Here is a 28,000-nt window from a genome sequence, read left to right on the forward strand (position 1 = left end):
TGGATCTCCACCGGTCTCACTGTGGGAAATCGTTTTATTGTGGTCTTCCTTTTTTTTTTTTTTTTTTTTATACGTAGCACTAAAAGCCCCTTTTCTCTTAATTACTTCTGCCATTTTGCCGAAACACGCACAATGGCAAGCGGTTAAAAAATGAGTCATTCTAAAATTGTTCCGAAGATTGATTCACAAAAATAGATAAACACGTCAATAAACTGAGCCCAAGGATAGGAGGGAAACCACTAGAAGGTAAAATACCAAACTCAAACTGCAACAAATAGCAGCTGCAGTGCAAATTCTCCACACCAACCGCAACCGTTTTCAGAAAGCAACAAAAGTCAACCAAACAAAGCCGAAACATAACCAGCCTCCCACTTGTTAGTGCCCATCACCAGCTACTACAACCTCTCATTCTTGCTACGTTACGGAGCAGGGAAATACGAAGCATTTCTGCAGCCGTACAAAGTTATCAAATAAATCTCCCACTGCCACTGAATATACATGAGTGTAAGGAATATGAAAATATTATTGCGCTGTGCCTGAGGTAGTAACCTTTTGTTGCCACTACTGAGGAGCATGGACATAACTTTACATATTTCAGCTCCACATCCCAGCAACAAGGGCAACGTGATAACAACAGGAGCTGGGCTTTGAGAGCAGACATTCTCATAGTCTCAGGATTAAAGCGGAAAAGAGGTAAAGGATTTTCCCACAGACAGGAAGTTAACGGGGTTTGAAAAAAAAAAAGAAGAAGAGAGGATAAAAACGACGTGTAACACAGGAGAACCCCCATCTCATCTCTTTCTCTGTCTCCCCCCCCCTATTCTCTTTCCTGCTTTTCACCCAGCTGCAGTGATAAATGTCTCTTTGTATTCCGGACAGCAAAGTGCGGCCTACAATGCACTTGTCAGGAGACAGCTGATTTTGCCCCTTAAAGAGAGCGGAGCGTATTCTTAATCTTTCCCTTCACACAAAAGAGAGAGGGGGGGTGAGGATAAAACAAATGCCTCATGCCAACACACATAATGCGCAGAAAAGCTCTCCGGTTACTACGTGTCCCTGTGGCTTCAGTGTACGTGTCTGCTGCTGGGATTCTTTTGAACAGTTCATTTAGTATACTACAGAAAATGTGGAATCTTTTTTTCCCGAGAAGAATATATTTTCTTACTTTCAAGTTGAAGCAATAAATATTATTAAGTAAAGGTACAAAATATGTGTTATGTACCTTATGTACCTTTTTGTTCATTAGTACTGTAGAAAAACAGGTACAGTACTAAACCTGGTTGAGGAGGGGGAGTAGCAAAACATTACTACTCCCACCACTCTAAAGGCGACAAAAAGGAGACGTAAATGAGGATGAAAATACAGCCAAAAAGCGACAACAACGCAAAAAAAAGAGCAACAAAATGCAGTAAAGCAGGCGACCAAAAATACAAAAAATACAATGACAACATGCAAGGAAAAATCTTAGATGAGTTTTGTAGGTCTGAGCTTTAAAATGAGGCTCCAGTCGAGAAGCATTTAGATTTGGGTAAAGCTGAACTGTTAAGGCAGGCAATCGTAGTAGCACTATCAGCTACGACGGCTATTGCTACTTCCACCTCCTGTAGTACTCTGGGTAAATATCAGCGTATTCCAAATTCCCTGCGGCGCAGCCATAGTCGCGGTGCTCGTGAATGGGAGTAGGAGCTACAGGTAATGCAGCCGATTATAGCTATCTGGGCTGCGGGCCAGCTGCCGGCCTGGGCCCTGCCTGGAGGGAGCACAGCCTGCCTGGTGTCTGATATCCTGGGATCCCTGTAATACAAGCCCCGCGTTGGCACTGGCTGGGCGACGGCTCTGCCCACCTCCAGCCACACACCGCGGGAGCCGAGTCCACCGGGATATAGGGTGTCCGCGGCCGGTTGTTTTGCGGCGCACGTTGGGCACTATTTACTACTGCCATTGCGTCAACAACAATGTTTTAAAGCCATGCTGTACGGGATAGCATGTCTGGAGGAAGTCAACTTGGAACTCTAACACACTCTAGCGTCAAAGTGCTTTCATACACAGAGTATTATGAAATGCAACAGCAACCCCAGAAATCGACACAATCCCAAGCCCTTCGTGTAGTGTGTTAATATTCAACAAGTACATTTACATACAGTGAACATCAGCCTGTAGCCATGTAAGGTCAAAATCTGCAAAATATATCACGAGAAAAAGACAACAGTAAACTAAGCAATGCAAAAATCCTTTCACAGAATTGCCCAACTGCTCTCAAGGCCTTTCCCAATAGCTCCCCAAAAGCTGTCGACATTAACACATACCCTTGATAAACTGGGATTACAGTCTCGGCAAAACAACTCATATCAAGTCCCAAAGTAACCAAAATAAAAGCACCACCTTATTCATTAGTTCAGTAGTTCATTACTTCAACTTTCTTCTGTCTAACTGTTAACAGACAAAACACACTAATCGATGAGACGAGCCGTGTGCTTTTATTTTGGTGTGCTGGATTGAAACAGGAAGTCACTTCTTGAAGTAATGCACAATCAATTCTGTGTGAGTTCTCTGCCTGAATCTCATAGTTACTCAAGTTGTTAATGTTGATTTGAGTAAAAGTACCTGATGGGAAAAGATTGGAGACTTCGAATTAGGCCTGACTGATAGTATGAGAACATTGCAAAATTTGATCACTGTTTTGAATGTCGCAAAAACAATATCGTTGCAGTACTTCAGAACTATTTCAATACTGTAATTTGGCGATTTATTGTGCTGCTATTCAATACAATAAAAGTAGTTGAGATAAGTTATGACCCCACACAAACTGGCCCTTTAAAAAGAATCAACGGTGTGTAACTGCTTCTTAGTAACATATTACCATTGCGTTTATAACTGTAATCTAATGCACTGTCTCTTTGTTTGCCCGCGCCCCCCTGCTTCACTTTCACATAATGTTATCTCCGTAGCACCTCTGTCTGTTTTAAAATGCTCATTTGCCTTGGCTCCGTGCTCTTTTGTTGTGTCAGTGTGTGGTGCGTGCGCTCAACCCTTGATGTGTTTGCTCAGCCAGGGCCATACAGGACGTACTGTCACAGAGGGCTTTGTAAACCCCTCATTAGGCTGGATTTACATTGGGACAGGATAACACAAAAGGCTATAAAAGTGGAAATTATTGGGCTGTAGCAGGTCACAGACCACACTGAAGGGGCAGTTGGGTTGTAAAAAAGGGAAGGGAACGTTTTGGGGAGTTTATACTTCGATTCCGAGTCTTGGTAATGCTTGGTTTGGGATTTCAGTGAGTCGCAGGTTGGGCAGATGGACGTAATATTAAAGTACACACCCAAGTAAAGAAGTATGAGAAGAGAATGCTTCACTCAGAAGTATTTAGTTGTCCTTTTATGAGCATATTTAGCACTCACAAATAAAGTCAAGTCAAAATCCGGTCATGTTTGTTAACACTTGAAGAAGGGCGTGAAGTTTACGTTAGCCTTATGGTTAGCATTCCCTGTAACATGTACAAATTTGGGCTGTTGCACCACTTGGTTCTGCTCCCTGTCTCTATATCTTCATTTGGTAGAAAGTTCTTCCACAATTCAGCATTTGTTGAACTAGTTGTGGAGTAAAAGGTGAGAGAGCTGCTCTTTTTCCTCTTCGTTTTCCCACTCGAACGTGACCATTTGCGGCCGTTCCCAAAGATGCCATCTGTATCTCTGTAGCGTCCACCTTCCTTCACCCCCCGCCCAGACCCTCCTTCCCCTCCTTCCCTGATTTCCCTTTAAAGACCCTCCCCACACCCCCTGCTCCTCCTTATTCTGTGTACACTACCGAGGCCCATTTAAGATTCAGGTGCTCTCGCCTCTCGCTTTAATACACACTCTGCCCCCATCTACTCCAACACATTACCTGTTCTTAATCTCTTTCCTTCTGTCTAGCATCCTCCTGATCCCCCTCGTGTTTTCCCATCTGCTGCCGATTGGTGCCTCGGCTGCGGCATCGGCGTTCCGACAAACAAACGCAATTCACTTTGGATTCTGCCAAGATTATTAACACACCTAGCATTGGGCTCGGCGTCATGAATAAGCAATGGAAGTCAGCCCAAGCCCCACTTTCACTGTGTTACCTCTCCGCTCTCCCTCTCTCTCTCTCTTTACCCTCTTTCTCTCGCCTCGTGAACTGAATGCCAGGATTGTCTTGAAAATGAGCTGTCAGCGGAGGGCCCAGAACCACATACTGTACATCAGGCTCATTGTGACTTGTAACACCCGAGGAAATAATGAACTGCTTCTGTTTCCACTTCTGATATGTTCAGTATGCTCTCCATGACAAGCAACAAGACGGAGGCAGCTCTCGAGCCTCCAAGACCAGTGGTTCTCAAACAGACCAGGCCTAACTTTGGAGCTGTTTTAGACTTTTTTAGGTTGCAAATCACACTTCCCCATCTCCTAGCAGTGTTCTGATCGTCTTCCATGTAAATTAAATATTCTGATATGTTCAATATGTTCTCTATGACACAAGCGGAGAGATAAGCAGCTGATTAACCATCATGGTTAAATTAAAGGGTTCTGGCACAATGAGGGCGGGCCCTGGAGCATTAGAACATTAAACCACCACTTTATGTTTGTAGCCTGAGCCTGAGATGAAGAACTTGTTTGAGGAAGGAAGTGCAGCTGGAGGCAACACTTGTAAAAAAAAAAAAAAAATTGCACAGAGAATCAGAACATGTCAAGTCGGTTTAAGGCCTCTTTCTTATCGGCAAAGTTATCCCCGCTTGGATTTAGCAGCGGAAGAAGTTATTTTTTCAACATTTGGCTGGTTTGGTTATGCAACAAAATATCTACCAAGGGGCGACTGCTATTTTGATAAGCCTGCTTTAGAAAACAGCACAGCTTTTACAGAAACTGCTCCTTGCGGTAGGATGTATAAAAAAAAAAAAGCACAATGCTATTTCACAGGGGGCAAAAATCAATATTGCTCAGCTCTGTTTTATTGCATTAAGTGTAATTTGGATAAGACAGTGCCAGTGACCTCCGCCAGTCTCGATTTCATTTGCAGATGAGCACGCGGATAAGGGCGACGAGCACAGATGGACACGGCTCCAAATTACATTTTATTTCCTCGCGTCTCGGCATCTCAGAGGCACAAATCTGGATCATGGCGCTTCATTACAAAGCTCACTACACCTGCTAGTCAAGCTTTCCGCACCACATCTGAACGGGGGGGAAATGTGCACTCCATCTTCCTTAATGCTCGCTGCGTGCCAACCTCTTTGTCACTGTCAGCCATTTTACCTCCACAGGTTCCACATTAGATTAGGCAAATCCAAATCAAAATGGATGGTCCCAGTATAGAGTTTGCTACCTTAATCAAATCATAAAACATTGTAACGCTACACTTGTTGTCAGCGCGAATCACCCGACAAGTTCCAGCGCCTAATTCAATAAAGTGTTGTTTGAGAATCGCTCAATCCGAATGCGTGTTCAGAGTTATCTCCGACTCACAGAATGGAACAAACTCCTGCTCTACCTGTCAGGGAGATTGTTTCCCTTTTTTCTTTTCCATTGCTAAGACTGCTTACTAGACTCTCCACTCATCTCTCCATCTCTGTCTGCGTGCTCCTGTGTTGTCAGCACAGCCCCGCTCCTGTTGCCTTCCTCATTCTGACACCTGTCAGCGTTTTCGTTAGTAGATCACAGAACTGCAAACGAGAAATGTTCCCGTGTTGAATTTAGGGCAAGTTTTGCAGCAGGAACATGTGACGTGCTTTTACGGATTCTTTAATTCAACAGGGGGAACGGGAGGAGTGCTTGACTGGCATAAAGTTGGGAGATAGTGATTTGGGATGTTGGCGCGCAGGCGTCAGAAGCGCACAGGCAGACGGAGGGGGAGAGGAGTTAAAGGTTTGCATGGGGCTAAAATCAATTAGGAGCAGTGAAGCCCTGTGGATCTGCTGATGGAAGAAGGGAATTCAGGGAAGAGCTCTGCCCATGGAGGGGGCTTCCATTCCTGGGCTATAGCTTCAGGCACATGCCTATAGGGAGCTCACAGTTAGATGAGAATATTCCCTCTTGATGTTAAAACCAAGAAATATGTCAGGAATAAAAGAAGTCTGTTCCCTGCGCCGGCTAATTGAACAGTCTCTGAGATCCCTTTGAGTCTAATAAGCCGAGAAAAGGTGTTTTTCATTCAGAACGCTTACAATTGACCTGGAAATCTCTCTCCGAACCACAGCCAATACGGCGTAAATCGGACAGTGTGCCTCCACGTCACGCACTGCCTTATTCTCCGGCTGCAGATAACTCCTGTCATTTAACAATGCACGAATCTTAATCCTTAAAAACCACAGCTCAACCATATCCGGCGGGAATTAAGTGTGAGCTGTGACAATCAGAGAAAAAAAAAAGAAAAAAAAAAGAATCCAGATCTAGCTCTCTTTTGTCACCATTCCCTCGGAGGCCATTCCCTCGACACTTATGGTGCCACGGAGCCAAAGCTTGCATGTCGCGCACATTTCAACCAAATCCCCTCCCAACTTTATCGACATGCTTATAAAGATAAAGAGGGATTCATACGGAATAGCTCTTCTGCTCATTTTTATAGTACCGAGCGATATCATCCATTTCTATTCTGGTGGTGAGATCCCTGGGAGCCATTACGTGTTAAAGATAGCCTTTCTTGTGTAGATTTAAAAAAAGATTTAATGCAATTTGTTCTTCTTGTACTCCAATCTAATCCGGCGGGTGAGATAAATCGGGTCAAAGTACATCCTTAGATTTTGAGCCTTGCTTTTAGTAAATGTAAAAAAAATAAATGAAAAATTTGTACAGACTGGTGCAAGAGCAGATGAAAAATGACCATGTGAAAAAGCTAAGGAGCACGGCCAAATATAACAACTCTGAACTGATATCAAGTGAATAATCGTGATAGGGATCTAGGTTAGTTAGCAGCTGCTTCTTGTCAGAGGCATGCCGGCCCGAAAGCCCCCGCGAGATGATAGAAATCCCGGACCTCTTTGTGATGTAAGTAATGGCTTGTCTCCTGGGCAAACAACACCTTTTTACATGGCACTGGGAATGGTAAACATTTGCACTGAAAAGGCCCCGCAGTTAAACCCAGCCTTCTCGGCACTTCTCATTCCCCTTTGTTCTCAGCAGTTATCAACCCAAGAAAACAAGGACAATGAAAGCAAAGACAAAAACACACACAAAAAAAACAACAAGGCGCCTTCTATCTTTGGATTGTTGTCCTTTGGCAATTGCAGTCTCTCGACATGTTTGGCGCTTTAGCTGGCAGGAGAGGTGCACTATACAACACAGTGGTCCCAGAAGGGAGCCGAGCAGCAGGGTGTTGAGCGTACACTTTGTTGGTTTCAAGACATTTTCATCCGTTTGTTAGGGAAGAATTCCAAAATGCCCATGCAACTAATCCCTAAAGCAAAGTTCTGTAGGAGTTGCCAAATATGGTTTCCCAATCTTTGTAGTAGCCCAATTTTACAAGAGAGCCAAATAAAGAGTGTGAGTAAACTTCCTCACAAATGTTCAGATCCAGACTTCTAGGGCGTCCACTGTACGTATACATTTGCAAACTGTATGCTCGGATGAAAAAAATACAAATATTTAGTGTTTCGTGGTCCGTCTGTGACAGGAAATAAAGCAGTAGTAGAAACTAGGGCTGAACGACATGGACAAAATTTCACATGTCGATATTCATGCCAAATATCTCGATACGATATGATATAACTATGGGTTAGGTGAAAACCAAGCATTTTTCCGAAAAATGAAAACATCATAATACAAAGACCGCAGTTTTATTGAGGAGAATCTATATTGTTTGCTTTTTCGATTTTAATATCTTGAATGTTCAGATCTCGATATCAATACGATAATGATATATATGGGGCGACGGCGGTAGAGCGGATCATCTTGTGATTGGAATTCGAATCCCAGCTCCCGCAAATGCACACTGTCGTTGTGTCCTTGGGCAAGACACTTCACCCTACTTGCTAGTGTCTGCTCACATTGATGTATGAATGATAAAGTGAATGGGTGACTGGTTCCTTACTGTAAAGTGCTTTGGGCTAATAAAAGTAGAAAGTGCTACTATATAAGTTGTCCATTTACCATGTCTTGCTTTTTCGACATTAATATCTGGAATGTTCATGTCTCGATGTCGATACGATAACAATATATCTTTCAGCCCTAGTAGAAACTCAAAACTGCATGAATTAACGATTGTGAAGATCAATGACTTAAATCATGACTTAAATCATTGGACTGGACTGGGTCTGGTTGACGACAGGACCAAACCGAGTTCAGTCGATGATTTAAACTTCACTACGATGGATACTTCCTGGACGAATGAGAGCCATCACAAACATAATGCGTGAAATAAGCAAAATGCCACTACAAAGACCCCCGAAAAGATGATTTTGTGCAGGATACGTCTTCTTGAAAACTAAATCCGTCCAAAAGGGCACCTTGAGTGTCGGTTTAGAATTGCGACTCCAAAATGGCTCAATTGCACGATGGGAATTATACAGGCTCATGATCCACGTATAATAGCTTATAGGACTACTTGTGCTGAAGAAATTACCGCAGAGATAGCTTTCATAACTGAAAACGACACATTAAGAACTGTGATGTAAAAGCGACCCCCGGCTTGAGACGCATTGAGCCGCGCGTCATGCTAAATCTGCTCATCTCCGTCAGTCCGGCACTCCCTTTAACCATGTAATTAGACAGTTGAGATGGTAATAGAGGGACGATTTCATTTGCTATGTCATTACATTTCGGAACGTGTAAGGATCTTTGGCCAATTCATTTAATAATTATGAACAGCTTCTCATTACTCTCCAGTGTGACCACCGCCGCTCGCTGACTTTTCAAACAAAGGGAGAAGATTCTGCCGAAGCCATTTTGTTAAATCCTTGCTGGAGAAAATTGCCGGCCATGGAGCGCTAAGCCCTGAAGATGGCCAGGCAGAAGGATGGGAGAAAAAAAAAAAAAGACTCCAATAAAGTAGCACAGGCTAATTGTAATTCCAAGCAGACAGTTTGTTATCATCTATTGGTCAAAGGGAATGGGCATGGCAGTGAAACAGCCTCTCGTGTTTACCGGCGGTGTGTTCCGTATTACACATTCAAGAGGCACGCGTCCATTTTGCTGAAACAGATACAATCATGGGCGGTGTTAATGAAAAAAAAAAAAAAAAAAAGGACTGCCTCAGAGAGCTCTTCCCACTTGTAATATTCTTCATGTACATCATTTCTAATTGTCTCCAATAATGAGATCCCACTACTGGAGGACCTGTCAGCATGCATTCTTACAGGCGCGGGATTTCTGCAGCCTGTAAAGTAATTACCGCTGGCAACCAATAGTCAGCAAATGCACTTTTCATTGTTCATTACTGTCCAATGCCGCGGAGGGGAACAGCGGCTTGATTGTAATGGTCACCGTACTTTGTGTTCCTATACATGCATTGGCGTCTGAGTCATTGCGAAATGAAGGCACCTCCATTGGACGTTTTCCATCGTCCGTTCTCATTAGCATTGAGTGTGTTATCTATTATCAAAACTCTGAAGCGTCTTGTTGATTAACAGGCTTAAACAAGAACCTGCCTGTTGCGTACTTTCAAAACGCTGATAGAAAATAAATGGGTGGAACGGGAAAGAAAAATTGGGATATGTGTGCTCATTAAAAATTCTTTCATAAGCGAGAGACAAAGTGCGAGAAGTAGAGAGCCTTAGTAGGGCACAGGAAAAATGGTATGCTATATGAGGCAAATCTAAATATAGCTTGCTTATTTGGAGCGCTGCAGTGGTCAGACGGAGGGAGAGCGCTCCAGTTCTTTTCAGGGAAGTCCGTGTTCCTCGTTCATTCATACAAAATTACCTTTGTGAATCATTCTTACTGCTGTGGACCACTGAGCCATCACACCTGTGCATATGGTGTTCCCTCCTGTAGCTCTGTAAATACCCTCCGGTGAATGTAGTAGACACTTTTATTCTGCCTTCCTTTCCCCCTTCCTCTGCACTGTCCCGAACTCCATACAACCAGACTGGTTGTAGCGGAGAACTAGACCTGTGAAACAAATGGCAATTTGAATGGTTGCAATTGGCAAAGGCCATTTATTTAATCGGATATTTTCCCACAATTTGTTCCATCCGACTAAGAAAGACAGGGACCTTTTTCACTGACTTCTGCCAAGCAAATCCTAATGTATTTTCAAGCGAAACGGACATGTCACCATTAATTCCCCACTAAATGCTGAATAATGGATGAGGCCACAAGGAGATATGTAGATTTGCAACCTTTACCTTTACGAGACTAATTGCATCCGTTAAAACACACACATACTGTAAAGTCTGATCTCCCTCCAAGGTTGCACATGACCATCAGTCAATAATGTTGCCTTAGCCAAAATCAAAAGAGTCCACACAAAGAAATCCCCTACATTAGCTGCTCAAGCCTGGACATCAAAGACAGAAGTGGCGCATGGACATCTGAAGACTGAATATAGACAGTAATGCACCTGATTAGATGCAACATGAAAGTAGACTTGAAAATGTGGTCAATCCATGGCCATTGTCATTAACAAGATGGCTGGTCACAGGGACATCTCTTTCCTCAGGTAACATTATTACAGTGTTTTTCATGTTGGGAAAATTGGATATACTGTATATGACATCACGACATTTTAGAGTTCTTGGGATTGTAAAAGCAATAGTGTTTGCTGCTAGCCAATCTTGCATTCCAAGGTTATTACCAAAATGACGGCCGACTCAAATTTGTATTCATATCTTTAAAACACATTGTTCATGCATCAGCAGCATCTTCTAACAGTCAAAGCCACTTATTTTGAAGGTTTTCTATTACCCATTGCATCAGGCTCCAACCTCTCTGTCCCGTGAGCTACATTTGCAAAATAAATATGTCAAGAAAGCTCTTCTTCCACAGCCAGTTCGTTCTTACCTTGCTCTGGCAGCTGGCACACATTAGGGGGCGCTGTCATGTTGAGCACGTCGTTGACAGCCGTGTCGACATAGTGGCCTCTCTGGACATCGTGCTCGCTGTCCGTCTGATCGCTCTCCTCGTGCCCGCTGTCCTTCAGGCTGTTCCCCTCCAGGTCCTTGAAGGTGGATGTGCTACATGGGGGCCAGCAGAGGGGAGAAAGGAGAGGGGGTATGTTGATTAACTGTCATATCATCTTTTACATCACATCCACTCGCTCACCCGGAGGACTGTCTGCCAAAAGTCTACCTGCTTTCCTGTCCTAACTGATGATGTGTGGGCACGTGACGGTCTTAGACACACACATACATTGGGAATTTGTATGCTGTGTCGATTGTACACTGCCTCCCTGAATCCTGTCTTTGTCATTTTGGAGCATGCCCGTGCCATCAGGGAAGAAGACCTCCATGCTCATTCAGGACGTTCAGGTCGTCAGCTGATCTCATTCTTTGGGCACAAAGTGTTGCTGAAACTAGACCTGCCCAACTGTAGCCACCCCAGATCAAAACAGTCAGTTAAATCCAGGTGGCAGCTTTTTTTTTCTGCCATGCTTCGTTGCTGCGACACTAGGGGCCGCCATTACCTCCATATCGCCGCTAGCACCCATTAGAAAGCATTGCACTTTAAAAGCAACTTTCTACTTTTCCTAAACTAATGAGCGCCAGACTTTGATTGACAAGCCATTAGCATAAGAGCTAATGGCGCGGGTGAAGATCCCGCCCTTATGCCATTTTTAGGAACATGCACTGTCACAGCAGGGTAGGAGGAGTCTGTAAATCCGCCATGATTTCCCCCTCGAACATAGTTATTATGGCAAACGGGGAGGAGTGAGGAGGAGCTGTCTATTATTTTTTACGGTCTATGATATGTATATATCTTGAGTTTACATAGAAGAGAATGAGGAATTTGTGGGTTTAGTTTTGGAATTGTACAGACCTGAAACTTGTAAACTAAAGTATTTTTAGCGATAGCCATCGCACATTGCAAATTGCGAGGGATCAAAATGTCCTTGGCTGTTGTCAATTCATAGACCACATCGATGTGAAATCAGAACGACAATTTGTGTAAAATGATTACATTTTATTTTGTTTTGGTGGGCTCGGATGTGGCCCCAAAACCTTCTTTCAATATGACTATGATGGAGAAACGGTTTGCCAAGACCACATATGATTTTTATGATATCACCTAAGAAATGCGTGTGTTTGGATGATGAGAAAGCCTATTGTAGTAGTGATTTAGTTACAACAAATTTTAGAACAAGGGAGACCAATATACAGAAGTAAGTGCACATAATTACACAAATTTACATGTGACTCACTGGATTTGGGACTAAGCTATAGTCTAACAATGCAATTAGCTTGTTATGAATAATTTTAAAGCAATTATCTAAAATACCCCAATTGTTGTACTTGAGTGCTTTCTTGCTCAATCTCTCCCCAGCTGCATATTTTTGAGGCAAAAAAAAAGTCTGCTGAATCTGTTGAAAGGCTTTTTGATTGAAGTAACCCCTACTTCTTCTTCCAAGAGATAACCACATTGTTTTAGACAGGGGGAGAAGGGGGGGTGGACATTTTGGATGGATTCGCTTGGCTTCAAGGACGTCTCATTGAACAAACAGGAGACCTTCGCCCACCACAATCAAACAAATACTGGCCTAATCGGGAATTCCTGGAAGGAAGATGGATGCAGGGAAGCGCTGGAAGCCTACTACGAGCGGAGCATCTGTCTTGTCTGGGGCTCGCAGTCAATAAAGAGGATGGTGCATGGGAGGGGGCTGCGCAATCAACAGCTGCAAAGGAACAGCGTGATTTCCCTTCATTTGATTTTCATCCCACTGGAACAAATTCTGCTTTACAAACAACGCTAAATAGGGGTGAAGATTCAAACATGTGTTGTCGCCGTAGGGAGAAGAAGCATGGGATTTAGACATCTGGGTATTGATAGGCAGTATTCAGATTCGGCATACAGGCACACGTCAAAATATCGGTGAATGGTGGAGGAGGCAGTGCATTTCAGCAGCTCATTTTGATTTTTAACATGTACTTGATTTGTAAATAGCGTTAAGGATTTGATTATGTGTGCTCTTTCTGATGCAAGATCATGTCAACCTCAGATTACCTGGGATTGAGGCCAGAACAAAACAGTACGTCAAAGTCACACAAGTATTAAGTGCTGTAGGGCTGTAACTAATTGAGCACATTTTTTATATAATTTGAAATAATGAGATAAAATCCTCTGGCAACCATAAAAATATCCAATCTCCATGGGGTCATAAAGTGGACATATCATGCTTATGATGCATGCGGGGTTTAAAAACAGCATTGATATTTTCTGTTTTAAAATTTGAAATCATGCCTCTATAAGAAATAAAATAAATAAATAATATAGTAACAAATGAAATTCAAGCGCTCCAGATCTTGACTGGGGCTCCTCCTGCTGGCAGCTGTGGGAATAATTAATTAAAAAACAAACTTTCAGTTTTAATTTACAGCATGGTTTACATACTCAGCAGGATGTGATCAACACGCTTTGAGCACAGAACAGCCCAAAATGTATAATGTTGGAATATGTTTTTTTTAAGTGGAGGATAGTTTGGGGTTTAACAATGACACAATTGTATCCAGGTTGTACAGAATGAAGTGCTGACACCGTAGAAGAAGAAACCGTGAAACAGGTTTACTCGAAACTGCAGGTAGTGAAATATTGCACCACGTACAGCATGTCTTTGACGAGGGAATGTCATAACATCGTTTAAAGCTCAAAAAAGTTGATTTTGCATGATATATGCACATTATGTTTAAAACCTATACGTTTGGAGCTCTACAAACATCTTCTGAAACGCAAGTGATTCCTTAATCAGTTTAGCAAATGTTCCTCCTACAAAATGTTACTGAACATGTTTCCAAAGTGTACTGTAAACCACATCCTGAAAACACAAATGGCAAATCTAATCGCAAGCGCTATACTTGTCAGAAGAATTGCAAGGAGATAGTCATCCAACATTGTGCATCGCTCAGGTACATCAAATATTGGAAGATTCAAGCATTAACTTTTGTCCACACTTTTTTTCTCTGTATAGTTTGTTCTACTGAAAACTCTTGATGCGGTGCTACTTTTATCTTATCTACCTGCCGAAATGTCTATGTTTTATGTTGAAACATGCTACGAGGGTGTTAGGAGATTGAAAAGTGGCTTGAGTCAACGTAAGAGCGCAAACAAACACCAAGGTGAAGACGGGCTGAAGGACACTGTGGAGCCAGGGTTAGACGCATTCCCAGACCCTCCTCCGGTGCTGAGAGGAGAAAGGGACATCTGTGGTGGCGCTAATGCCTCCTTCAGATGTTATCGTTGTAATTGCACCTGTCCCCGGGCCCTGGGCTAGGGAGCTGGAGAACCTCTTTGTAGTGTGCCGCGAAAGGCCCACACTTCAATGCTCTTTGTTTACATTAATGCGGATGAGGGGGGACGGATTCTTTTAAGGCACACAAATTGCCATAATGGCTTTTGAAAAGAGCAAAGGGACGGACGCAGACAAAAGGGAAAGCTTTGTGGTTCTTGGGCGCAGGTAACAAGGGGAGGATTGTGCTTCCAACATAGGGCGGGGTTACAGGAACGTCTGCGGCTCCGGGGAGTTATTGTATGGCCCCCTTCTCCTACTCCTGACCTGCATTCCACTGGTTTATCCTGTCAGGCTATGCCCAGATTCCCTATTTGATTTCCACTGATAAGACAAGACAGATGAAAACATGGAGGGAACAGGGATTAGTTTGAAATCTCAGAGTGAAAACTGAAACTTTGTGGTTTTGGAGTTTGTATGTCGGGTTTGTTTTGGTTTTGATAACTTTGGAGGAAGGCGACCATTTTGAAAGTTAGGACGCCATGCTACAATATAGGGTAACATTTGAAGGAAGTGAAAAGAAGAAGGAAAGTTTTGTTAAAATCCTTGCTAATACAATTGAACTGTTCCGAAACAAATTTGTTGAATCATTTGTATTTTTGTATTTAAATTTGATGGAACGCACTGTGTCAAAATGGTTTTTTCGCAAAAGTGAACATTGTTATGATTTCCCATTGTGTCCGGCCCTAATGAATACAGAAAAAGTGCGCCTTCCATGGCATGGAATACAACAGCTCCACCAAAGTGTCTCCTATGACTTCATTTGCAAACACGGGATTACTACTTTTAATAAACAGAGACTGTTTACTTCTCCTTCCACTGTTATTAGAGACAACATATGGGTGAATGCAGCCTAATATCCCCTGCACTTCTTTATGAAATTCTGGGAACAGGCAATCCTCCTGAGGTACATCTCTCTCTCAACCCCGCATCTGTTTTCCCGCTCCCCCCCCCCGCCTACACCGCACACAGTTAATAAACACCATTATGCGCGAGAAACAAGTTTAACTCGAAAAAAAAATATGAAAGTAATCACCTCATTCTTACAACTCCTTGATTTAATCAAACCGCAGAAGTTGGATTTTGGGTGTAATTCACAAGACACCCCCTGATTGTTACCCAACCCCTTTCCCCCCCCCTCCTTCTATTGTAATTGAACCGCACGAATAGAACACATGCGGCGACGGCGGCTCCAAGTGTAACCTAGGCCTAATGAGTTTAAACAATTAGAGATAACACAATGCTAACGACGCTCCGGTTAGCATTTCTAATCAAGACATACCTTTTAATGAGGTGGGCTCTGCTGTTCACGTAGCTCGTGTCGATGGAGTAGTTCTCGGTCTGGAAGACAGTAGAGAGAGGAGGGGGGGAGGATGGTGAGGGGGGAGGAGGGGGGGGGGGGGGGGGGGGGGGTGATGATGTTGGTGGGGGGGGGGGGGGGGGGGGAGGAGAGGAAGAGGCGCTTTTAATAATGGATGCAGCGGCAAAAATAATGTAAGCAGTAATTGGCTTTCAGTCGAAATGTTATGGCGCACAAAGGCCCCGGTGAGCAGCTCAGCGCCGTCACAAGGGGCTGTTCTCGTTCAAAGCACACATGCAGAGAGAGGCTGACTGGGAGGAAAGGAGCGAGGCAGAGGCGAGGGCAGCCCACCACTGCTGGCATCTTGGCAAGCTGTGGGCTGCGACTGCGGGCTATGGTAACCACGTAGAGGCGCAGAAACGTGCAGTCGTGTCTGAAAAATTATGTGTTGTTCACCTTTTGAGTGGATCAAGCGTATCAAACAGCGGGAGCGTTTCATCAGCATAATGCCGGTAAATACAGCGCCGAATGTTAAAATGTGGGATTTCAGGTCTCAAGTAATGGAAAAAATGTAACCTTTGCTATAGCCATTTGCAATTTAAAACAACATAGATTCGGATCCAAATAACTGACGGACAGCTTGATCTACCAGAGTTTTTTTTAGGAAGCTCGAACGCTCCCCCTTCCCTCCCTCTGGTGCCCCGCTGAATGATTAAATGTCCTCAAAACGGCGTCCGATAGGAAGCAAGTAATCTCACTGAAACCGATGAATACGTAATTCGGTGCGGCAGAAACGTCACATGGACCTGTTTAGTGTGGTGGTGATTGCTAAGGATGGCGAGGATCCGGTCATTTTGTAACTGAATCTGCAAATGGACCAGCTCTCTCAGTGAAATGTCGGGATCGTGAAACCTAATCCACACGCCACATTGTTTCACTGGTCCAAACGCTAAAAGAAGAAGTTTTCTCCCTTGACTTCAGTCTGCCGTCACCAGGGAAGACTTTACTATGTGGAGTAAAAAAGTTTTGTTTTTTTCCCCCCACTTTTTATGAACTCTTCCACTTTGGCCATGTTTGAGAAGACATTAATGTTATGAATATTAAATAAATAAGCGCGCGGGGAAGTGGATGAAATTAAGCGCGCACCAGGGGAATCTTAACTTTGCAATTGCAGATCAAAAAGGCTTTCGGAATATGCATTCGTTGCATCTCTGACCCACATTAGACTGCGCAGTTCAAAGCATCCTACAACATCTTTTAGCATTAATTTCGCAAGGAGAATCTCCACGCATGAACCGACTCTTACAGAGCCTCCGCATGTTAGAAGTTGAGCGGTCTAAAGGCTATCAAGCCCTCTCAGTGGAGCTTCCTGGTCGTACGGGGAGGGGGGAAAAAAGCTCAGATCTTCACCCCTTCTGTCAATTCTTGATAAGATGCAGGTGTTTTTCCGGGAACTAGAAACCGTATAGAGTTGTGGTTAACATTCCACAGCTTAGATAGTCTGACCTGATAAAAGCGAGTATGGACGGTTGACTTCTGGGGAAGGCTACAGCGCTGGTATCAAAAGGGTTGTTCAAAAAGCCATGATAAGGAAGGTTAATGCAGGCAGCAGGGCACAACAAAGGGCGATTATCCAGTGAGCTGAGCTGGTCGAAGTGTTACTGTATTTACACACACACGGCCATCATACAAGGTGAGCACACTTTTCAATTTGTGAATACGGCAAAAGAATGCAGCGAAGGGGGCAACATTAATGAAATGCTAGCAAGTCAGTATTTCTTTTTACTCTTGTTATCATCGGCCTCATCCTAGGAGAGCACCTGTTTGGCACACATCTATATGACCCTGAAGCGCTCACCTCTTCCATATTTCTATGAATGAGTATAAAAACGGTCGCACCTTGAGCAAAAACCTTTTTTTTTTTTTCTTCTTCTTTTTTTTGTGTCAAGCCCATGATCAGACAATTACTGTAGCTCAAAAAGTCCTTGTCAACTTGAAACCAGCTCTGGCTCAGAAGTGAAAATATTCTTCATTTTCTACAACTTGGGAGCGTTTATAAGAATGAGGGAGGCTCATGACTGAAAGCCTTTCTTGCATTATTTCCAAGCCTTCGGTATGTTCTGTATGATATGTTATGTCTTTGAATTCTCGATCATTTAAGTTTCACAAAAGACCTATGGGGAAAAATAAAACTGTCATTCGTTTCCATAACCAGAGCAGGTTTTGAGATGGGCAGAATCGGAGAAAATATGGCGGGGAGTTCACGATCCAAGATAAAGATGACAAAACAAAACATCCAAACAAAATAAGATAAACGCGTACATTTAACTTCAAGCTGTCAAAATGTCAACTTTTCCTTCACAATCTTGACAATCTTAGAGCGCTTTCTAACCGCAGTGGGAATGTCCATACAGCTCCAGCAGGGAGATGTAGGCAGAGAAATCAAGCGGCAAATGCCATCCTAATCCCAGTGTGCTTAGATCTCTTTGGAGATGAATAAAAATGCATAAATAAGTCAAAGCGAGTGTGGCAGATCACAGAAGCGACGAGTGGTGTTTACCTCCAGCAAACAGCTCCAGTGGCCTGTTTACATTTGATGAAATATGTACGAGGGGGAGAATATATATATAATCGTCTATGTCTTGGTTTGTTTGTTATCGATTCCACGAATGCTAGGCGGTGTTAGCAGCAGAGCACATTAGCGTAACCTAGCAATTCATTAGATGTCCAATGTGCTTATTAAAGTTCACTATATCACATAATTCTGCTCTTTTTCTTATTCATCTCTGGGAAAAAATCCAAAACGACAAAATGCAGGGTGACGAAAACACATTTAGCCTCATTTAGCCTTATATTAGCCTAATGGTAAATGAATGAAAGCCAACTGAAATGTATTGCTCTACAAAGTTGCAATACAGAGAGGGAATTGCATGCTTTGACCGTAATTTCCTTGGCAATTTGCTAAACTAAATTAAAGCCTATTTTTGACACATCGCGAGTTAAGTCACAGCATAAGCTCAGTGGCAGCTATTTGTGTACCGCGATATCGTGTTCTATAGGAGGCTTTGTGTGTTCGATGGCCATTGATAGCTACTTTTCTCAGCAGAGAAAGTAAGGCACTAATTACTCCATCGCATCTCCATCACCTCTAATTGCTATTTTTTCTCTGAACCTCCACCGTAGTAAACAACACAAGGATGAGCTCACTAAATTATGTTGCGTTGCGTTTGCACCGAAGGTTAGCATCCTTCCATCTTCCTTTTTTTGCCACTTAGCCCTAATTAAACCTTAGTTCATTACTATAGAGGAGATATTCACCAAAAAAGAATTTAATTAACATTTGATTATTAGCCGGTAATATGCAGCGCACACAGTTTGTTCTCTTGTATTACCCCCGACTCCTTTTGTTCCCATTCAGCTTAACTCCATTAAATATCAAAGGTAGCAGCGGGAGCAACATAGCACATTTCAGATTAACAATTCATTAAAGATTAACACGTAATATTTCATTCATTTAGAAGTTCCGCCACGTTCAAGAAGTGCACACGGGGCTTTTGATGCGAATAAACAATACGCCTGCAATGTTAAGGGATCAATACGATTACAGAGGAAGGCTAACGCCAGGGCAGTCGATGCCTTTACAAAAGAGCCCAATGTGATAAACACAAAAGGAAAAAAAGGAAACATGAACTAAATCAAATAAAAGAAAAGCAGGGGGAAAAAATATTCCAAAGAACAGACTTTCAAAGCTACATTAAAGTGGACACATCATGCATAACTGCTGCTTATAAGCACTGATAACTTTACAACGCTGCGTGTGTATGTTGATCTGAGAGACCTCCGCCAGCAGCAGATTAAATGAACTTTGTTTCAAAAAAAAAAAGAAAGAAAAAAAAGAAAAAAAGGAATAAGCCGCCATTTTTATCTAACCACATGCAAACAAATCAATGGCACCATAATAAAAGCAGTTTGAGTGCAGGACTCTAAAATAAAATAAATAAATAAAAAGTTCTCCCCTTTAAGTGATAGATTATGAGATATGAGATATGTCTCATATATCTTCGAGACATATGCAAACCAATTTAAACAACCACAAAACAAACTAAAGTCAGAGCCTCCTCGAAGAGCAATAATCTTTCTTCGTGCCAATTTTACACTATGCAAACTTCGCTCTGTGGCCCGCTATTCCTTCCACGCACATGTTTGGGGTGAAGTGTTCTACTCCTATAGTCCCAGCAAACAGGATTTAAGCCTCTTCTCTCTTTACGCTGGCTGCACATGCTGAGAGAACCTAATGAAAACCCACGGCATGAGTAACAAGGGAAAAAAACTTCATTTAAAAGACACAGGCAGAACATTTCTGTGCCAGTGTCACTCCGTAATTGGCTCGGATGGAGGGTTTTTTCGAGTGCACAGAACGGCTGTCCTCTCCACACATTCCAGTCCTGGAACTCCGCTTAACAAAATGCAATTGTCTCTCCGTGTTTTTATACTTAAATCTGTCTTTAAGTGTCAGTCGCTCCTTTAACCAATCAATGATGCGTTCCTCTCCCCCATCTTTGCACTACCGCTTCTTCCACAAGAGCCACTCGTAAATCAAGATAACCCTGTTTCCTCCATCTATCAAATTGTCAGCGGAAATAAACAAACCAGCAACATGGGAGGGCATAACCTTGGGCACAGACGAGTCCCTTTGAAACGCCTATTCCAACAGAGAATCAGACAAATGAACTGCAAGCTTCCCGTGAAACAAGAATGCAAAAAAAAAAAACACCTCGCGATGCCTGTTCACACGTTTTTCTTCACCCTCGCAGACCTCAAATTGGCGGCAATGTCAATATATCTCACCGGGAGGTCAAGTTTCAAGCGGAACCGGGATGAGGAGAGCTTAACTACAGCTGGTCGCCCGCAAATGGCTGTACTTAATGCGTTAGGGCAATGTTGTTGTTTTGATGGGGAACATGGCCCACGTTTGGATGGAGGACAGGGCCGATCTATCGCTGTAATTATTGTTGCTTTCATTTGGAGCGGCAGTGGAAGAGTGTGGGCACCGGTGTCGCTGGGAGACGGATGGCTTATTAAGGAGTTAGGAAAGAGGAGGAGGGAAGGAAGAAAAAAAAAAGGACATGAAGGCGAGATGGACAGGAGATGACCTGCCGGAGATTTTGGCACTAGCCGTAATTAGCCTTTAACAGCCGACAGCAAGGGCAGAATTGGCGTCTCTTCCAGGCTTCGGAATTGACAGGAGACAGCTATAGCTACAGCAACAGGACCAGAAAAAAAAAATGCACTGAGAGTTCCACTTGACCTCACTTTGGTGATAATATATCGCCGTGCTATCACTTCGCGAATAGCCACAGTTAAGTTGTTAATGACTCATGACTCAACTTATTCAGTTTGGAACCCCCTCAACACCTTCCCCTATGTACAAATTCGGCATTTTTATGTATTTTTTTTTTTTCATTTTGCAAATTCAACATGGCACTTCACACACAAATGGCTGCAAGACTCGACATCAAGAGCGTTGGCAGAGAAAGGCCCGGCGCATGAGCCAACAGCGAACAATTTGTATTGTGCAAAAGCGATGACATAATTAATGTGCTCTGAAAAGTGGGCCATCCGAAGATTGTTGATTCTAAGGGTGCCCTGTTGGGACTAAACAAACTGAATGACTGACTGATTTCGGACACCGCCCTTGTGTCTGTCTCCAAAACCTCAGTAGATGCTCCCCCATCCCCTCCCCTCCTCCTTTTTTTTTTCTTCCCTTCCCTTTTTCGCCCCAGTTGCTTCTTTGTCCGTGGTCAAACTCGCGGCGCACATCGGCATGCGGCGAGTGGACAGCCCCCGGGCGGCTTACTCGCTCCTTCTGCCACCGCCGCGGAAAGAGGGAAAAAAGCAATCTCCTCGCCTAGTTGCTGCCGTAAGATTTGATTCGCCTCTCTCGCTGCGTGACAATTGCTTCTGTAGTCGGGATGCAAGTGTATTCATTGTGTGTAGGGGGCACGGGGAGGCGGCGGCGGCGGGGACGAGGCGGCGGAGGGGAGTCAGGAGAGGCGCTGCGATGCCAGTTGTTACACCAGTAAACAGGCGACAAGTTCAGCAGATGTTGCGCGGATAGGGGTGCAAAGGAGGAGGAACAATAGCTCACTGTCGTAGCGCTAGGGTTGTCGTACTGGTTGTGATATTATGGAAATCTGTTGTTCCTTTTTTGCCACTGCAGACTTTTCTGTATCGTTTTTGTTGTTTCGGAAAAGGTCAGTAAAAGGTGAAGATCAACGCCGTCCGAGATCTGCCCTCGACTCGTCACACAAATTGCTGAATGTCTCTCTCCCTGCTCCGTTTCACGTTGAACTTTCAGTGGAAACTACTCCTGTGAGATGCATCAATTCGACTGCTCTTTCAAGAAAGCATTTGCCCTAGTCTAAAGTTGGATTCCTGGCACTGTGTTATATGGTTGCGAGGCCTCGATTTTATGAATCACGTAAACATTTTCTGCAATCTTCCATGTGATCCTTCTGCAATCAAATATGTGACCTAATGGATTCTCTTCCTTAAAAAGAAGATACAAACCAAAACACACAGGAAGAAGCTGGAAGCAAGAAGGAACATCATATTGCGATTTTCACAACCTCACTATCCTACCCGTCTATACTGTCTTTACAAGTTCTGATCCGATTTGACCCGCAATCACATTCATAATTAACGTCAGAAGTCAAAATAAATGTCAAAGTCAGAGGCCATCTGTCTCCAACGCTGAGCATCAACAGAGAGCAAAATAGATTAAGTCGGTATGTTCTCCATGCCGTTAACGTCATCAATTTGAGAAGCAGCAAACCATTTCTTTCCGTGCCTTTTGAGGACACACAACCCCCGTATCCCAGCGCACACAAAGCAGCCGACTACAGACAATCAATTAGAACTGTCATATTGGATTTTGCGTTTTGTGTTTTGTGTTTGAGCAGTCTATGTTTGTCACTCACTCGCTCTCTGCCTCTATCTCTCTTCCCCATTGTTTTTGTGTCCTGGGGAGATGCAGCGCGCTCGCGGACTCCCCTCTCGCTCTCCGGAAGGAAGCGCTGCACATTATGTTCATGGTTATTGATATCCCATTGCTAAAGGAAGGCATACGGGGGCGAGAGGGAAAGGGGAATCCAGGGGAGTTAAACGCAATTAGAGAAATAAGGAAGATTCATTATGCTGTTCGGTTTGGGGAAGCAGAGACGTCTCTGTTCAACTGCGCCGAGTTCGGTGTTATTTATGCACGTTTCGCCTGTGTCACACTGCTTTTTCAAATCAGCCATCGGGATAAGAAATTCAGAAACCTTTAACACATTTCTATTCTGTAATGCAGCAGACCAAGAAATGAGGTATTTTTATTGGCGAAAATGATAATCTATGATACAGTAAACAATTAAAAATTGAATTCATACATCCAGGATGCCAATACTGACATTTTTGACTAACCCCGAACAAAAAGTTTTTACATTGATGTCAGATCAATTTTATTCAGATAGAATGACTCAACCGCTTCTAAATCTTCTTGAAAGAAGTTATTACCATTGATTGGAATCAGAAAGCCGACTAATACCATCGGAATTGTGAAGTTCATGAACCCACATCTCAATGTAAATCTATTGCTGTAAATGTCAGTCTGTAGAGGGAGAAAAAAAAAGTGTTCCTTCCCGACTAGATTGTAAACAACTTTCTATTCCCGCTCTCGCATAGACAAACACAATTTTCCCCGCTAAATCTCAAGCAAGACTGGCACCCCAGAAACTCCTCGCCTAAGGGTGCACACCCAGCTCGCTACGTCTAACTGACACCCGTGAACAAGACCACCGGCACCTCTTTCAAGTGCGTTCTTCAGAGGCGCTACCTCAAATACGGGCCATATTGACTCGTGAGGTGGACATTTTGAAACCACAGTCACCCCACCCGTATCATCATCACCTTCAGTATTACAGAATTTCCCCCTATAGATCCACTGCCATCTGCTAGATTATAGATTTGACTCTTCCTTCAGAGGCCCGGGCCCCTGAGGGAGGATCAGCGGTAAAAAAGGGTGAAAGAGAGCCCGAGGCGCAGCCATGGCTCGCGGATGAGATTACAAATTTCTTTTATTTTTTTCCCCCCTCTCGCTCTCTGTCTTTCTCTCGCCGACGCTAAAAGGGGGGGAACTGTCATGAATACAGAGAGTTGTTAACATTTAACTGGCTCCAATGCAACTCAAATTATCCACAATCGACTGTGACAGAAGGCTAAGCGTGTGACAAATAACCTGCCAGATTCGCAGCATCGGGGCACTCATCACCAATCAATGCATCACAAAAACTAGAACAATGGAGAAATTAACACTGTGGGGACATCGACACTGGCAAAGAGAAGGCGAGAAGTGACTGGGTATTTTACATAAACAAGTTTACATATTTGGACTGTAATATGTTTTCAAGACATTCATTTTGACCTGGGTGGAAAATTCCAGGTACTCAATAGGAAACTCTCAATAGGAACTTTATGTAAATTGGGGGAATTTTCAAAGATTAAAAACTGTCAAAACCCCCCGATCCCTGCAAGAACTGTGTCAAAACGTAACACAACTTTCCTACATGTATATTCTGCTTACTCTTTCTAGTGAGTGGTGGGACAAATGGCAAAGTTGTATATAATGATTTTGGTTCATATACATTGTTATTGGTTAAATGTATTTGTCTCTAACTCAGATCATGATAAATGCTGATCATTACTGTACAAGGAGTGGGCGGGGCCTGAGTCTGTAACATTTCCAAAAGCTCTTCTTTGTATCAGGCCACAACCTAAAACTCTGGCCTCTTCAAACCCTGGCGCTCAGACATGACAAAGACGTGTCGAAGTGTGTAACTGTCAAATCCACTTTTAATGCATCCATTTCTATCTGTATGTTAAGAAGCCAATGCCATCAGGGAAGAAGAAATCCATGGATGGAATAACCTGGTCATTGAGGATGTTCCGATGTGCAGGATGATGCATCAGGATGTCTCACTCTTTGGCCACATAATGTTGCTGAACCTTGACCTGAGCGACTGCATGAGCTGTGCATTGGTGGTAGTAAAAGTGGTAATGATGATTACTGTAGCTGTGATACAGTAGTAATAATTGTACAAGTAATAGTTTTGTAGCAGCAGCAAGGGAGCGTTTACTTTGCCAACAATACTCCAAAGCGCTTTACTTCAATATACTTTCGAGTACTTCCACCTCAGTGTAAAACACGAACCTTGATCCTCTGCTTAGCTCAGCCTCATCCTCGACCGCAGGCGCTAAGTGTTTCTTGTTGTTGAGCAAACGGAGAAACACATTTCCAAACACACAATGTAACAGATACGTTCTCACTCCGCTGCTTCCTGCTCGTGCTTCCGTCTCATTTTACCCCAATCCTTCGCTCTTCTCTCACACACATGCGACCGCTTGTCAGAAAAGGGCCAACCACCGGCTCTACTAACAACAAAGCACAAAGTACACCAGGCCAATCTCCACCTGCACCACTACCACTGCCACCACCAATGCGCAGGAAGCTACCCCATCAATTGTCTGTCTGAGGGAAGGAGACAATAGCCGGCCCAGTCTCCACGTCACTCAAGCTTAGAGGCTCCATATTAGCTGAGATGTGATTAATTATACATACATTTATAGAAACGGCATCTATTATGAATGCGCTACTCAACGTCAAAGCTCGTTCCCCTCTTCCCTTAGTGTGATGAAAAAGAGTTTAAATAATAGGCACCCCGCGCTGTTGACGTCTGCATTCCGGTGCTGGTGGTAGGCTGGCTGGCGCTAAAGAGGCTTAAGCTAGGCCTGTTGTCTTAAGAAGGGGGGGGGGGATTCACAGTTTTGCCCCAACTTGTCTCAATGCATCAGGATGGCGCACGTGGCTTCCTGGGTGTTACTTTTTGTTTTGTCTTTGTCTTTAAAAAGGGACACTAGCCTGGGAATTCTAAGCCAGGGCTCACATGGGGTCCCAGACCAAAGAGTGACAATGAATAGGGGTCTACATGCAACACTGTTAGGAGGGATAGAGTTTCAAGGAACACCTGTTTGGTGATGGGCTGTTGGCGTCTGGAGGAGATTGTGGTTAGCGAACTCTGCGCGGCAACTCAGAAAGCACAGATTCAATGTAGTAAAACGGACAGAATGTGAAAGGAAAGCATATTTACTTCCATTTCCTCAAGGGATCTAACATACACCACACTTCACTTCTCACCGATACAGATGACAGTCGAAATAACTTTTGTTTGAATAAAGCCGGATATATCCAGGGCTAAATTTGTTCAAAAGTCAGGGGCATCTCTTGAATTGGTTTCGTACAAGAACTTAACCCGGGAAAAAAAACACCACAAATCTAGTCAACTCTGGCCTAAATGTCAAAGCAATTTCTACTTTCCATTCGCGCCACCGCCACCACTACCGGCCCTCGCCCCGCTGTTTGAAAACCCCTTCTCTCAGAGATTAGCATTCAAGGGTTTATCGACTCGAAAACATGGAGGAGGAGGACAGAAAAACGAGTGGAATATCAACGATGTTTCCTTAAGAGAAATCGGCTTTAGTCTCCGTAAAGCCTGTGGATTCCAATCAAGCTCAAATAGTGGGAACTTCCCCTTTAGGCAAGTCTGGAGGGATTTTCTGTAAGTCTGACGGGCGACCACAAAATGTTCACACTCCCCTTATCCAAGAAAAAAGCTTTTTAAGCGCGCGGATGGCCGGCGCAAACACAAAGACGGTGATTTTCTTAGACTGAAGAAGCATTAACAATTTGGGTAGGGACGTACATTTTTCCAGATCCTCTGAGGATAAGCAGGGCAATGTTTCTATGTTTTTTTTTTTTTTTTTTTTTTTTTTAACAAGATATCTGGCTGGCCTATATCGAACGGTACTGTGGGGGAAGAGGGTGTTCGCACGGAATTCCCAATGGTATTCTCGCGCTCCCCAGGGCCACTCCTTAAAATAAACACGTAAAACTCTGATGATTATGTAAACATATTCTCTTTAAAGACCGAATAAACAACATCGTCCTCCAGTCATGTTCGGATCGGGGCAAACAAACTAAACAAATATAAAGGAAATAAATTCAAAGTGTGGTATAAGTTGTAGGATGTTGACTGGCTGAAGTCGTTATTAGTAGTACATTATTTGCATCTCTGTGTAAATGATCTTAAGTTAAGTCCCTTGAGAAACATACTTTGGTAGTTGTAGTGGTAGTAGAAAGTTTAAGCAATATTGATAAGTACAGATTTTGAGATACTTTCTGAGCATGCTGAGCCTTGAAAGCATTGGTTTGTGTAGCTCAGTATTGATATTTTACCTTTTAAAAACTTAATGTCCAAGAAAAATTCGGAATGGAGTGAGAGATTGGGCTGGACAGGATTTTGCAAAGTGCCCGCTGCAGGCATCCTTGCGAATGATAAAACAGCGAACACAAGCTTTCACTTGGCCATACCGCCTTTGCGATGCCCAATCCCGTCAGACCTTGGAAGCTAAGCAGGGAAGGGCCTGGTCGGTACTTGGATGAGAGACCGTTTGGTAACACTAGGAAGCCTAGCGAATGTAGTGAGTGAGTGAGTGGTTGGTGGTGGTCGGAGGGGCCGATGGCGCAGACTGGTTGCCTCGCTTCTGTCAGTCTACCCCAGGGCAGCTGTGGCTACAATAGTAGCTTACCACCACCGAGTATGGAGTGAACGAATAGTGCAATGTAAAGCGTCTTTGAGTGTCCAGAAAAGCGCTATATAAAACCAATGCATTATTATTATTATTACTTGTGGTTAAGAGCGTGGTAGCAAATCCACGGCGCTGTGATGAACACACTTCGAGCACCAAACTTCGAACCAAACCAAACATAATCCAGAAAATACAGACTGGTTGTTTTTAGTGAGGAAACAACGTTATGGCATGGCCCAAAAAACCTTTATTTGACGAACCTATTTTTGACTAAATTAATGTACGTATTTAATGGAGTAGTAGCAGCGGTAGCCATATTCACTTTCACAGCCCAAGTATTTTGAAGAACAACTTTTGAACACTTCTCCCAACTTTGTATAAAAGCAAATATTTGCTTGTGTTAATCCTCAGTTTTGTGGTCGCAGCAGAGCTAACTACCAATTACGCAAACTCAACACAACTTCCGTGCCGCGGCAAAACTTGAAATTAAAATTTGATTGCGGCAATGCACAGGAGGACGGCGGGAATTATCTGTGTAAAGGACTTAATCAAGTGGCAAACATAAAAAGGCAGGAGGCTGGCTGCTTTGTGAGTTCCCCCTTCAAACTGTCACACACAGCGCTGTCTCGG

The 28,000-nt window shown here is 43.5% G+C and overlaps 1 protein-coding gene across 7 annotated transcripts in view; it reads right to left on the reverse strand.

Annotated features, from left to right (window-relative positions):
• Nucleotides 1-28,000, reverse strand: part of pcdh19 (protocadherin 19) — a 75,802-nt gene that overhangs the window by 16,849 nt on the left and 30,953 nt on the right. For 4 of the 7 annotated variants that reach the window (XM_079556330.1, XM_079556328.1, XM_079556326.1 and 1 more), the window contains exons 3-4: nt 15,667-15,726; nt 10,950-11,133 (exon numbers count right to left, since the gene is read on the reverse strand). In XM_079556330.1, coding sequence (XP_079412456.1) covers nt 10,950-11,133; nt 15,667-15,726 — 244 coding nt within the window. The remainder of the gene's footprint in view (nt 1-10,949; nt 11,134-15,666; nt 15,727-28,000) is intronic. The other 3 variants (XM_079556329.1, XM_079556325.1, XM_079556327.1) reach the window with 1 other exon arrangement.

The sequence above is a fragment of the Gobius niger genome, assembly GCF_951799975.1.
Source record: "Gobius niger genome assembly, chromosome: 5".
Classification (NCBI taxonomy): domain Eukaryota; kingdom Metazoa; phylum Chordata; class Actinopteri; order Gobiiformes; family Gobiidae; genus Gobius; species Gobius niger.